The 12,046-nt window shown below is 40.4% G+C and overlaps 1 protein-coding gene across 3 annotated transcripts in view; it reads left to right on the forward strand.

Annotated features, from left to right (window-relative positions):
* The first annotated feature begins 9,841 nt into the window (after positions 1-9,841).
* Positions 9,842-12,046, forward strand: part of LOC117376542 (EGF-like repeat and discoidin I-like domain-containing protein 3) — a 119,308-nt gene continuing 117,103 nt past the window's right edge. For 2 of the 3 annotated variants that reach the window (XM_033973049.2, XM_033973050.2), the window contains exon 1: positions 9,860-10,258. In XM_033973049.2, the coding sequence (XP_033828940.1) occupies positions 10,195-10,258 (64 nt within the window). In that variant the 5' untranslated portion in view covers positions 9,860-10,194. Of the gene's footprint in view, positions 10,259-12,046 lie in introns of all 3 variants that reach the window. The other variant, XM_033973048.2, reaches the window with a different exon arrangement.

Raw genomic sequence — 12,046 nt, forward strand, 5'->3', positions numbered from 1 at the left:
TGAGCCAGTGCCCTGATATGTTCTGGTGTAAATGGTTCATTCATTCTAATGTTTAGAAGTTTGAATCATTTCTCTGTAAAACCTGGAAGAAGCAGCAGCCGTGTCTGTTTAAATGAGTCAGTTTGTGTTTGTAACACGTCTGTATGTGTGTGTTGTTAACAGTGTCTTCTAAATGCCTGAAGGGCCCAGTATATTTGTATGGAGCACACAGTAATAAAATAAATTCATTCATACATTCATGTAGGTGGTGGCTCTTTCAGTCAATGCCCCATTTAAGTATAACAATGTGTCGCTTGCACATCACTTAAATTCAGACATTACATTCTTAGTTTTATTTGAATTCAATTAATATAATTAACAATATAATTTAAGATCTTTGAGGGAATTTTGGATTTCATTAAAATCTTGCTGCAGTTTTAAAATCGGCTGATCAGCAGAGGGAGCACTTACAAAACAGTATCATTTACCTATAAATGTATGAGGCTTTTACTTAAATTGCAATCAATGACATTAATAAATATTGTTAAAAATAAATACATTTAAAAATATAGCATGCCCACAATTGAGCCTTGGGGCACTCCTTGGCTTAAAGTAAAAGAAAAATTTTATTTAAACTCATCGGCTACTGCTGCCTTGGTCCTGTTTGTCTGTTTGAAAGATAATTTTGCAGCCAATTACATGAAGCATTGTCAAATCCAATCTGCTTCAGACGCTTCAGGATGACTCCATGATCCACTGAATAAAAGCTTTAGTTAAACCAATAAACAGAGCTACACAATCATGTTTGTCACTGCGAAAATGTCATTTAAAACTTTTGTGGTTACAATGACAGTACTTTGCCCTTTTCTGAAACCTGACTGATAAGACTTTAAAATGGAGCATTTATTTAAATACATTGTAACTTGATTTGCAACTAACTTTCTAAAAACAAAAAAAAATAGCAAGACAAGGTAAATACGATATTGTCCAGAAATCATTTGCAAGTTTGTCTTAGTTTTTTTTTTTAGTCTAGTTTTTATGTAAAAGGCAAAACATTTTTCATTTCGTTTTCCATAATTCTGGTATAACTGCCACTTGAATTGATTCATTTAAAATGTGTAATAGAGGCTGAATTAAATATGTGGCAGCTAATAATAGAAGTTTTGGATTAAGGTCATCAGCTCCATGCACTTTGTTGGGTCTGTGGAGTGGAGAGCTTTTAAGACGTCTGTGTAAGTGACAGGATTTTAAGAGAAAATGTGACTGATCTGCCTGAGGTTCAGATTCAACATAACCAACATTATGATCCAAAATATCACATGCAGAGATAAAATCCATATTAAAAGCATCACATATTTCCTCTTTAGAACTTACAGCCACTGAATCCAATAAAATATGGGCTGGTAATGTCTGAGCACGAGGTTCTGAGAGGGATCTGACTGTCCTCCAGAACTTTGATGGATTTCTGTGACTCTCTGTCAACACAGACATGAAGTAAGAAGTTTTTGCCTTTCTAACTGTTGACAAAGATCTATTTCTTTTTTTTTCTTTTTTTTATGGAAAAATCCCCAATCCAAATCTGATCTAGTCATGTATTTCAGTTTTCTAGGTAGTATTTCTTTTTCTTCCTTAAACTTGCAATTTCTGTGTTGAACCAAGGATTGTTACAGTTTTTCATTCATTTTTCGGTCGGTCTACATTTTCATTAAAGGCATTAATTAAAAAACGAATGCCATATCAAAATCGTCTCACCTTTGAACATAGATGTGTCTTTTTAACTTTTCTATTTCAAATACGCCCAACTGGACAGCGTTTGTTAAAACCCAGTGAGAAAACACCATTGGCCTTGTATTTATTGGGTTTGTTTCTTAAGATTGTATCAACTGTGCTTTTATTTAACTTTTCTAGGGTCAAGTCTCAATGGAATAAAAATTTGTTGTGTGAGATTCAGGCCTTTACATAGGTCTCAGTCTCTTTCTCCAGTTAATATTTATATCGCCCATTATTAGGATAGTCATTTTCCAGATTAGGAAGCATCATAAATGGATCCTTAAGAGTATTTTTAGGTTCTGGAGATGCACGGTAAATACCAGCAATGATCATTTATAGAGCTAAAAGACAGATATTCAAAACATTTAGGGTTTGAGCAGGACAATACAAGTTCGTCAGGCAGGTGATCTTTGACATAAACGGCAAATGGCAATGAAAAACTTTGTAATTTTCGGTTCTGATTTCCTTATCACGCATTTTATTTCATAGCCAGGTTTCAAAAAATACAAATATATCTTGATCTGTTTGATTTTAGAGGCTTTCATGTCGACTAATTTAAATGTGAGAGTCCAGTCCGTTCTTGTCTTGAAGTTTTGCATTTCAGATAGGCCTGACTCTTTAGGGAGACTAGGCTCATTTGCGTTTGATCGGGATTGATTTGACGCCTGGGGATTAGGTTTGTTAGTAATATTGATGTCAGTTGAGTTACATGATCTCTGATGATTTCTTTCATTTTGTCAAGATATTCTATGTGAAAGTTGCACATTAATTTGTTTCAGTGCCAAGGGACAAACAGACGAACTCATGAGGAACTGGGGACAGGTTTTATTCAGTGAAGGACGTTGTTCCTTTACCAACCGAGGCTGAGCTGATTGATGAGTAGTTTTTGCAGTCTTTTCCACGTTTTGTAGTGTCTTTATGGACATTACTTGTTGTCATAATGCAGTGGGTGGCGCTGTGACGTCCTGCGAGGATCTAAGAGGCGATGGTAACTCCTCGTGACTTGATAGACATGGAAACTCGTTCAGGTCAAGAATGTTAAATCTATCTGACCGCTCCAATGGCTGCCTCTGAGTAGGACTTGCGTGATCATGTGAGCGCTTTCCCTTTTGTTTTGTACGTGTAATGAAGGACCATTTGTGCGAGGAAGTAGAGGAAGTTGGTCCCAAATAACCCCAAATATCACGCCAAACACAGGTAGAGGTTCGCTGACTGCAACACAACGTTCCAACAGGAGTGGAATTTACGCCGAGAACAGCTACAGTCGCATCTAATTCATTCATTATGTCGATGGAGATGGGGTTAGCTTTTCCAACTGTCACCACTGAGTCACAGAGCTGCTCACGAGACCAGCTCTGGGTGTCCTGGAGTCAGCGAGGACACGCAGTTTTCGAGTTCTGTCATCCTCGTTTCTAAGCGTAGACAGCTGTTGTAGCGCATCAACCCAGCGAGTGACGCCGTACGGTAAAGAAACTTAGACTCCACCAGTAAAGCATTGTTTTATGATCTTAAAACTGTGATCACATCTGCTTTAAAACTTCAAAACTTACACACAAAGGCCCTGAAATGGAGCTCACAGCGTTGAGATGTCTTGAGACAGATCGACGCAGGATCGACACACCCCACGGTCTATCGCGAGGTTTGTGTTTGACACGTAATGTAGAAATCCTCTCTTAATATTGCAGTAGCGTCATAGCTTACGAATATTATACCAGCTCTATATTTCTTGTAACTTTGATTAATAGTTGAGGGATTTTTGAAGAGAAGAACTTTTCGTCATGCTTGGAACGCGGAGTGGAAATAACCCTTGTATTGTGTTAGAATCTGTAGTAATAACCACAACCAAGGCCAAGAGATGCTCCACTCGACTTTAATTGGGTTGAGGATTGTGTCCTCATTTCTCTTCTTGAATATTTTCATGTTTGTGATTCAAGCTGATTGAATATTGAGTCTGCACTAAAGGTTAGCTGCGGTCGGTACAAGGGCAACCGGAAATGCATAAACCATTTTCTATTGTCAAAACTACAACCATTGTAAGGGTTAGCCAATATTTTCTTGCTTGTCAGTGCTGCGCTTAACCCATATTTTTACATATCTTTGCTTGAATCAAACCAATTTAAAAAACAAAAGAAAACATTAAAGCCACTACAGTCAGTGATGATAATTCCAAGTCCAAGTTATTTTAATTACATATTTGCCTGGTGACTTAAGGTGATGTGTTGATTCCAGTTGGGACATAGATGGAAGAATAAGAGTCGTGTAATGGGGTTTATATAATCAGTAATCAGGGTGTTGCGGACACTTTTATAATTTGCACTGGGTCGTTGCTAATCCTGCTGTCAGATACCTTATTGATCTCCTCACAAGAAATGCAGTCCTTTGAGTCAGAGAGCGTTGTTGACAGACAGGGTTGGCTCTACAGACTACACAATCTGCAGAGTTTAGGGTGTTGTAATTCTGGACTGCTCTAGTGAAAGTAGGGGGCAGCGGCAGAGTGGTTAGCCTACCTGATTTACAAGATTATGGCGACGCAGGTCATATTTACATAATGTCCATGTGAAATTTCCTGTTTTAGACTGAAAGGGGATTTTGCTGTTATATATTGGCAGCGTTTATGTTGATTGAGTGTTGTTATTGTGTTTAATCACTCATCTAATCTATTTATTTAAGACATCGAACTCTTTAGCAACAAATCAAAGTGTACTGTTTACTTATTGTTGAGTTTATTTTACTTGGGGAACATTTTTCTGTTCATAAGAAAAGTACAAGTTATTATTTTTGCATGTACATTCAGCACTGACTCATTATAATAGATGTGAAATGTAAATTGACAAACAAAATCGTCCAAATGTAATGATTTCAAGCCAAATAAGAGCTGGTGGTCTGTGATTATGGGGGGCTGAGGACAGACAACCACCACATTACTGCCTTGAACGTGCCCATAGTGGAAACAGATGCTCACTGCAGATCAGTTATTATGGTGAGACAGAGGGGGTAAGTTATGGAAAATGCTCCCTATGTGCCCTATGTGGTGATTGGTTCTCATGGGAAACTAACATAAAGAAATCAATGAATTACTCTGTAAAAGTTTAAATGCAGTAACAAGAGTTTAATCTTGAGTTTGGAAGAGTTTGTTTAGCTCATTGTTCAATACCACTGGGACGAGTCTGAGGAACAGTGGGCGACTACAGTACAGTGTCTGGGGATCTTTCTACATCTTTACTAGAGCATTAGCCTATTTGGCATGTTTTGGTTGATGGGGGAGGGGGTAAAGCAGAAAAAAAAAACCTAAACAAGTTCCATATATTTGCAGAAAAGTGGTAAATAATGGTGAAGATGATAAACTATGAGATGCCGCTGGTTTTATGAATACACTACGATGGAGAATAGAGAGAAGAAGAGCGGAGGCTGCTGGGAAACACAACAGCCCATGTGCCGCCGCGTGTCCCAGTGCTGCAAGAGCAAAAGTACGAAAAAGACACAATGCAATATTCTCTTTGGAATTAATTCACTGTCTCTTCTCCAAGAGCATCTAATTTAGTGTTGCCTGCCTGCCTCACTGTCTCTTTCTGCCCCGCGCGCTCTTCATCTCCCCCACATTCTTCATCCATCTCTTTTACTATCTCACTACAAGCACCCTCCTCTTTCTCAGTCCGCCTCTCGGCTTTTGTTAGGGCGTCTTTTGAGGTGCAAGGCACAGACCTCGGACATGCTCACGCGCTCTGATTGGAGGGCGGACCTGGAGATATGGGAGGAAAAGGAGATGTGAGAAAAGTGTTTTAAAGAAAAGAGAATGCATACTGATGGGTTAGGACAGAAGTGGCAGATGTGCCCTGACGCAGTGTTTTTCAGAGGTTAACCTCATTAAAACTGTGGTTATGGACATGCTTAAGGCAAGAGACATAATAAAGCCCCATGCCAGTAGGACATGCTCAGGCTGACTTCATGCATACTTAAGTTTCCATCTGAGGTTATTCCAAATCTTTAAACAGTTTGACCCTCCTTGGCAAGTTACATAAAAATGATTTTATCTTATATGGAGTTCTCATGGGAAATCTCACTTAAAACAATTGTGTTCAACTGCTGATCCTCATTATGGGTCAGGGCATGTCTCTGGAGCTGCTTTTGGTTGCTCAATAACCAATGCACAGAAACCAAATGTGTTACTCAATTGACTGAGTACCACAAGAACATAAAGCACAAAATAGACCTGAAGTGTCCTGCCATGGGCCATATGCAGCTGTGTAACAAACAGCCCATTTGTTACCAAGTTAACAGCAACTTTCACTATATGCACTTTAAATTGCACGTACACTTTAATAGCACATGGCACTTTGAACATTATTTGCCCTTTAAAGACAAGACAGCTGCACAAAATGATTTTAAAATGTTTATTTAACTTGTCTGCTTTTACCCAGTTTTAGATCTGGAGACACAGTGGCACTTTAATTGAAGCTGCGTGTCCAGGAGGGGAAAGAGGACAAATTTAAAGTTAACAGCTACTTAATAACATTGGATATGTGCAATATTAGTGCAATGTTTGTTTGGGAATGTTTTAAGTGTTTGTGTACTGTATAATTTGTGGTGTTTTCAGTGAAATAGAGTTTTAAAAATGTTTAACTTGCCACCTCGTTGTCCTTGTGTCCAGGTATCAAAGAGGTCCCCGGGGAAACGAGCTCCCGTAAAAAGGTTCCAGGGCAGGACCAAGGCAGGGAATGTGTAGGGGAGGCATGTTTTTTATGCTTTTTAAATGGTTTATGGGTTTTAAGTATATTTGGTGTTTGTTTTTTTAGGGTTTATGCATGATATATGCATAAAGTTAACTGGGTTTATTTGGTTTTATGGAAGTTTGAGTTTTAAAGAGCTAATGTTATTTTTTAAACACCCATCTTAATTAACAGTGGTTTAATCCAGTTAGTGCGACAGTATAAAAGGCGCATGAAACAATCATACCGGGTTCTGCTGCTGGAGGAGACGCTGCTCTTCTAACCTCCATTTACACTTTGATGACTGATGAAAAAATAAATAAAAATTGTGGACCACACCTGTGCTGCTGTCTTCTGTCCTGCATCCTACCACTAAAGGCCAGCCTACGTTACAAGTTGACATTAAATATACCGTACATTACTGCAATAACGCATAATTAGCAAAAGGTTCAGAGTATTTGTCTCTCAAATTGTATTCACTTAAAATCATAAAACAGATTAACAGTAGCAATTAAGTAGTAATTTCCCCAACTTTATTACTCTTACCTAAAATATTTCAACCAACAGAAAACAGGAGCTGAAGAGAAGCAGTTGTAATGGACTGTGGTATGTTATAGTAAAGGATTAGATTGAGCCCAGGAAACTGCTGAATGCTGTAAATAGGCCTCTGGTGTATTACTGGCAGCTAATCCTAAAATGTCCAATTGTCAGCGACTGTAACCAATAAGGGATAAAGTCTTGATATGGAATAATAATGTTAGATTATGCTTCTGACTGGCAGTGGAGAAAAGAGAAACTGTAAATGTGGTTGGATTTCCTGGTAAATTTGAACAATTCGTGTTACTTGGTTACTTTTATCATTGTAAGATTCCAGTGGCTTCCTGGAACACCTCAAGGTTACACAAAGAATACAGTAACAATACCTGCTAGGGACTTTTTCTTCAAATTTCTTTCAACAGTGCAAGGCCTCGCTGCTAAGTCCATGTAACCCATATGATAATAACATACAGGAATGTGATTGTCAGTTTCACACAATAAAACAGAGAAGCATGGATTTCAAGTTTTAAGTTCAGGTTTATACTCCTGCAGAGGTCAGTACTATCTATCAATTGTGTATGGGATGAACAGGAAATGTGTGTGTTTCCAGCCAAGCCAGAACCACGCACTTTGACAAAACTTAAAAAAAAACAAGTGAATCTGGAGCCATGTCCTATCTCCCCCTATTTCAGAGAACATGAGTGACAGACTGGATGAACAAATCAGGGAAACACACGGTCCGTTCGTGTCAAAAACAAACATGGCTGCTTACATGTAAAAAAGAAGAAAAAACAAGTAATATTGTAAAGAATCAGAATGTAGAAGGGACTGGCTGCACACAAAAGCATTCTGTGTCTTCTTTACTGACGGTGTGGATGTCTTTTAATATTGCAAGTGTAATTTCAGATACCTGCCATAAACACTTTAATCTTGAGGGATTTAAACAGCAGCTCCTCAGCAACAGAGGCTTTTAAAGAAAGGGTGCTTGAAAAAGCCTAATTCATCATGAGCAACCCCGATTTCTTTACACCTCAGAGGAAACCATTGGGAGAGGTAAAATAGGTTATAGGGGATGGCTGAAGAGGCTGATTATACAATTTCTGGTCTCTATCTGGAAGGCTTTTGAAATTGCTTTTCTTAAGCAAAGTGTGTAAAAACTGTATTTAATAAGAGAAGGTTTTCATAAAACATCAGCTGTTTGGGGACCGTGATGATTGCCTAGAATCTAGTGCATGCCTTGAGCACAGATTGTAAATATAAATGGACATAGCTAATGTGCCACTGTGATCCAAAGGAAGTGATTTTGGGTCGTTTTCACACCTAATAGTCCAGTAGACTCGGTTCGATCCGGGACCAAAACTGAAACATTGTTAACACTTTCAACTGGAGCGGTTTGCTTTCACACTGCTTTTTGTCAAACGAACCAAACCTTTTGAGAAGCTTGTCTAATCCTTCACAAGTGGTGGCGCTGTACCAAAAATGGAAGGAAACGAGACAAAAAACCATGAAGAAGAAACGCCGCTCGTCTATTGGTCAATACAACGCAACTTCTTTTCCGCAGGGAAATGTAAACAAAATTACTTTTGTCCGACACTGCGCTACAGTGCGGGGGAATCCTACTGCTTTCATTTTTTCACTTATTAATTTATAAACCTCATTGTTTTTGTGCGTGGTCACGAGTAACTGACATATATTTTCGTCAGACCATATTTCTATGAGGGCTTTTACCTCCTCTTCACTCCACGTCTGACCACGAGCCATTTCTCTGCTCCGCTAGCTTTGCACCCGTGTTTGTTTTGGTTTTATTTACCCAGAATGCTCTGCATGTAATCCGCTTCCTGTCTTTGGAGCGGCCTGTGGTCCGCTTGGCGTTCACATATGCATTCGAACCGTACCAGAGTTCACTTCAACCGGACCGAGACCTAGGTTTTTTGGCGGACCAGAGTTTGCTTTTTTGGACCGTATCAGAGGTCGATTGCGCATTCACACCTGACCAAACGAACCGGACTTTGTGGCCAAAAGAACTAGAGTTCGATTAAAGCGTACTAACCAGTGCTAGTGTGAATACGACCTTGGTCTCTAAACTCACCCCTAAAACTGCTCGCCTCAATGAGCTTCATTTGACTGAAGCCAAACACTATGGGTGACGTCACACTCCCTTAATCCACTTCTTTATACAGTCTATGGCCTTGAATGACAGTCCAGCAGCATTCAAATTAGAAACCACTATTTTCCATGTTTTTTTACATAGCATACACATAGAATCAATATATTCAGAACCACTGGTTAGAGTGAATGTTGGGCAGCCTGTCCATTTTCCAGCAATGCTTAGCCCAGGGCTGCATATTGAAACATATCTGAAGCTGAGGGCCACAGACCTGGGAATTCATATTGGTGCATTTTACATATCTTTGAGAGAGCCCCTGCACCTTTAATAAGGTTTGGAACAGCAATCTTAGATCTGTATCACAAAGAAGTGAGACGCTATTGAGGGAATAGTGATAGAATTTTTAGGCCTGGTAAAAAGATGACTTTTGATGCTTATGATCAGCTGGGCCAATTGACCTGAGGGCAGCATTTGGCCCCTGGGCCATAGTTTGGACACCCCTGGCTTAGCCTATGCTGTTATTGCCAGCATACCATGCTGAATACCATGCTCATTTTTATGAATAGTGATAAAATCCATAAGACCAGGCGTGTGTAAGTTACATTTGGATTTAGGACAGATTGATTCCATATCATGCTCGTTGAATTTACTGAGCCTCTGTGGAGCGGAAGCTGTGCGCTCCTGTGCATTATTTTGAAGGTGCTTTCAGGAGGTGCAGTGTTACGTCTGTGCGCTTGTCTTTATTGTCCGGGAGCTGAGCGCGCACGTCGCTGTCTCCACTACATCGCACCACTGCGGTAGGAGACGGGAATCCAGCAGACAGGACCAGGAACGAGGACCTGCCGCGTCCGGTCCACTTGTTCCACACCTCACCCCAGCGAGAACGCAAAGTTGAATGCGCGCTCTTGGTCAGCGGAGAGGACCTCACCTTTATAACTCCATTTACAGGACGGATTCAGCGGCCACAATTACTGCTCAGACATCACGGACGAAGGAGAACTTTTGGCTTTTGCTTGGTGATTTTCGGTCGTGTCTTTAACCTTGGAAGTCCGGCTGTCACACGGGTTTGTTGTTGTTGAGCGACACGCAGAGAGGATGGGACCACTTCTCCTTTCCTTGGCGCTGTGTTTGGGCACCGCTGTCCCGCAGCATGTGAGAGGTGAGTGACAGACTACATCCCATCATCCACTGTCATAACACGTCCGTTTGCTCGCTGCTGTTTATAATGTTCAGTGCAACTAGTCAATTATCCGGACTCCACCGCGCTGACAACATAAAAGCCTCATGTCTGTGAAAGGTGCAGAGCTCGTGATCAAACCACGCAGCCTCCTAATGGATTTCTATTTAGACAACTCCTCTTGTACACGAGCCAAGAGTTAATTGGTTTATTTGCGTGTGTAACACTTGTTTGAGTGGATAATGGCGTTTTTAATAGCCCCTGATAAGCATGGCTACATCGTTTGAGAAAGGCTTATAGAGGAGAGATAAGTGCGCACCGGACTCCTTCACTATTCTGATCATCCCTGGCTCTTTGCTCTGTGCTGCTCGGTGATTCTGCCACGGGATAAAATAACCTATTTGTCCTGGTAATGTGTCTCCCCTTGCAAGAAAAGAGCTCTAAAATGAGGTTTTTACATTGAAGGCAAGAGTAGACTACAGTGTCTGGGAAAGCCCTATACTTAACCAAAGCTGGGCACTGTTATTGACCAAATGTCATCCTAAGAAGGTCAGAAGCACATTGTAAATCTATTGATTGACCAAAAAGGACAACCAACAAGGACTTGCATTCATATAATCCCACGTATGTCACCTTTGGCCTTTCTGGTGATGGGAATAGCTAATAACACTAGTACCAGCAGTATATGTGTGTGGTTTCAATAGCAAAAATAGGAAGCTATGTGGAAGTGGGTCATGCCAACTCTCCTGTCTGGATTCATTGGGTGACATGCCCCAGTCTCTCAGAGCATGTAGTGTGCTTTAAGCTGGGGTTTCAGAGGGCCTCCCCCCTTAAGCCTCCCAGTGTCTGCTCTTACAAGGCATTATACTCCCACCCGACTGCTGTAATGAGTGCACAGCGAGGCAGGGAGTCGCTCTGTCATTGGTTGTTTTGTCTTAAGATTCACCACGGGATTATAAAAAGTGATATTTTAAAATTAGATCTGACACAAATACTAAGTTTGAGTCATCCACATTGACTTTTCATGCTTAGTAGTATAACAAACATATCCTCGTCTTATTAGTTGAATGCCCTTGCGTGAACAGTTAATCTCGTAGCAAACATCTCAAGATTGATCAATGCTCTGAGTTTCTCGCGTGAGTCTTCAAATACCATCCGCACGTCACCTTTCTTCCCTGTGCTCGAAGCAGGTGCACGCAAACACGCTATGGATGATATATAGGATAGGACAGGGTGTCACTGGGTTTAGCTTTGTTCTGTAAAACAAATTGATGAGCAAGAAACTTCAGGTAAAAAGCCAAAGCATTGTTCCAAGTCACTGTGTCATGCATCACTTCCGCGGGCTGGCTACTGGTACGGACACGCACACATTGTTTGCCACTACCATCGGTCCCTTTATGGAAGAGTTAGCTTGTTTTAATGAGTTGTTGTAAATCTTCGTCTTTGCCATAATAGTGGAACAGTTTGTGCCTTTTAGCCAAATGGACAGCCATCTGGAAATCCTCTGTTATCGTCTGCTGGTGATGAATGGTGATTAGTTTAGATACCGACTCTGATTTTTCTGATTTTCGCTCAATTTAGATGATCATGCAGAGTTAGAAATGCTACTATTTCCGTAATGGCTGTGCAGTTGATTTGCCACATTCATACTAATATATAACAGATTGGACAGAAGGGCATAACAAAGTGGAAAAATGGTAATTACATTCTCTTCATAGTGAGAACACCACACACTCAGTGGCAGGGCAACTTTGTGTATCATTTGTGTAT

Source organism: Periophthalmus magnuspinnatus, chromosome 9 (genome assembly GCF_009829125.3).
Source record: "Periophthalmus magnuspinnatus isolate fPerMag1 chromosome 9, fPerMag1.2.pri, whole genome shotgun sequence".
NCBI classification, from domain to species: Eukaryota; Metazoa; Chordata; class Actinopteri; order Gobiiformes; family Gobiidae; genus Periophthalmus; species Periophthalmus magnuspinnatus.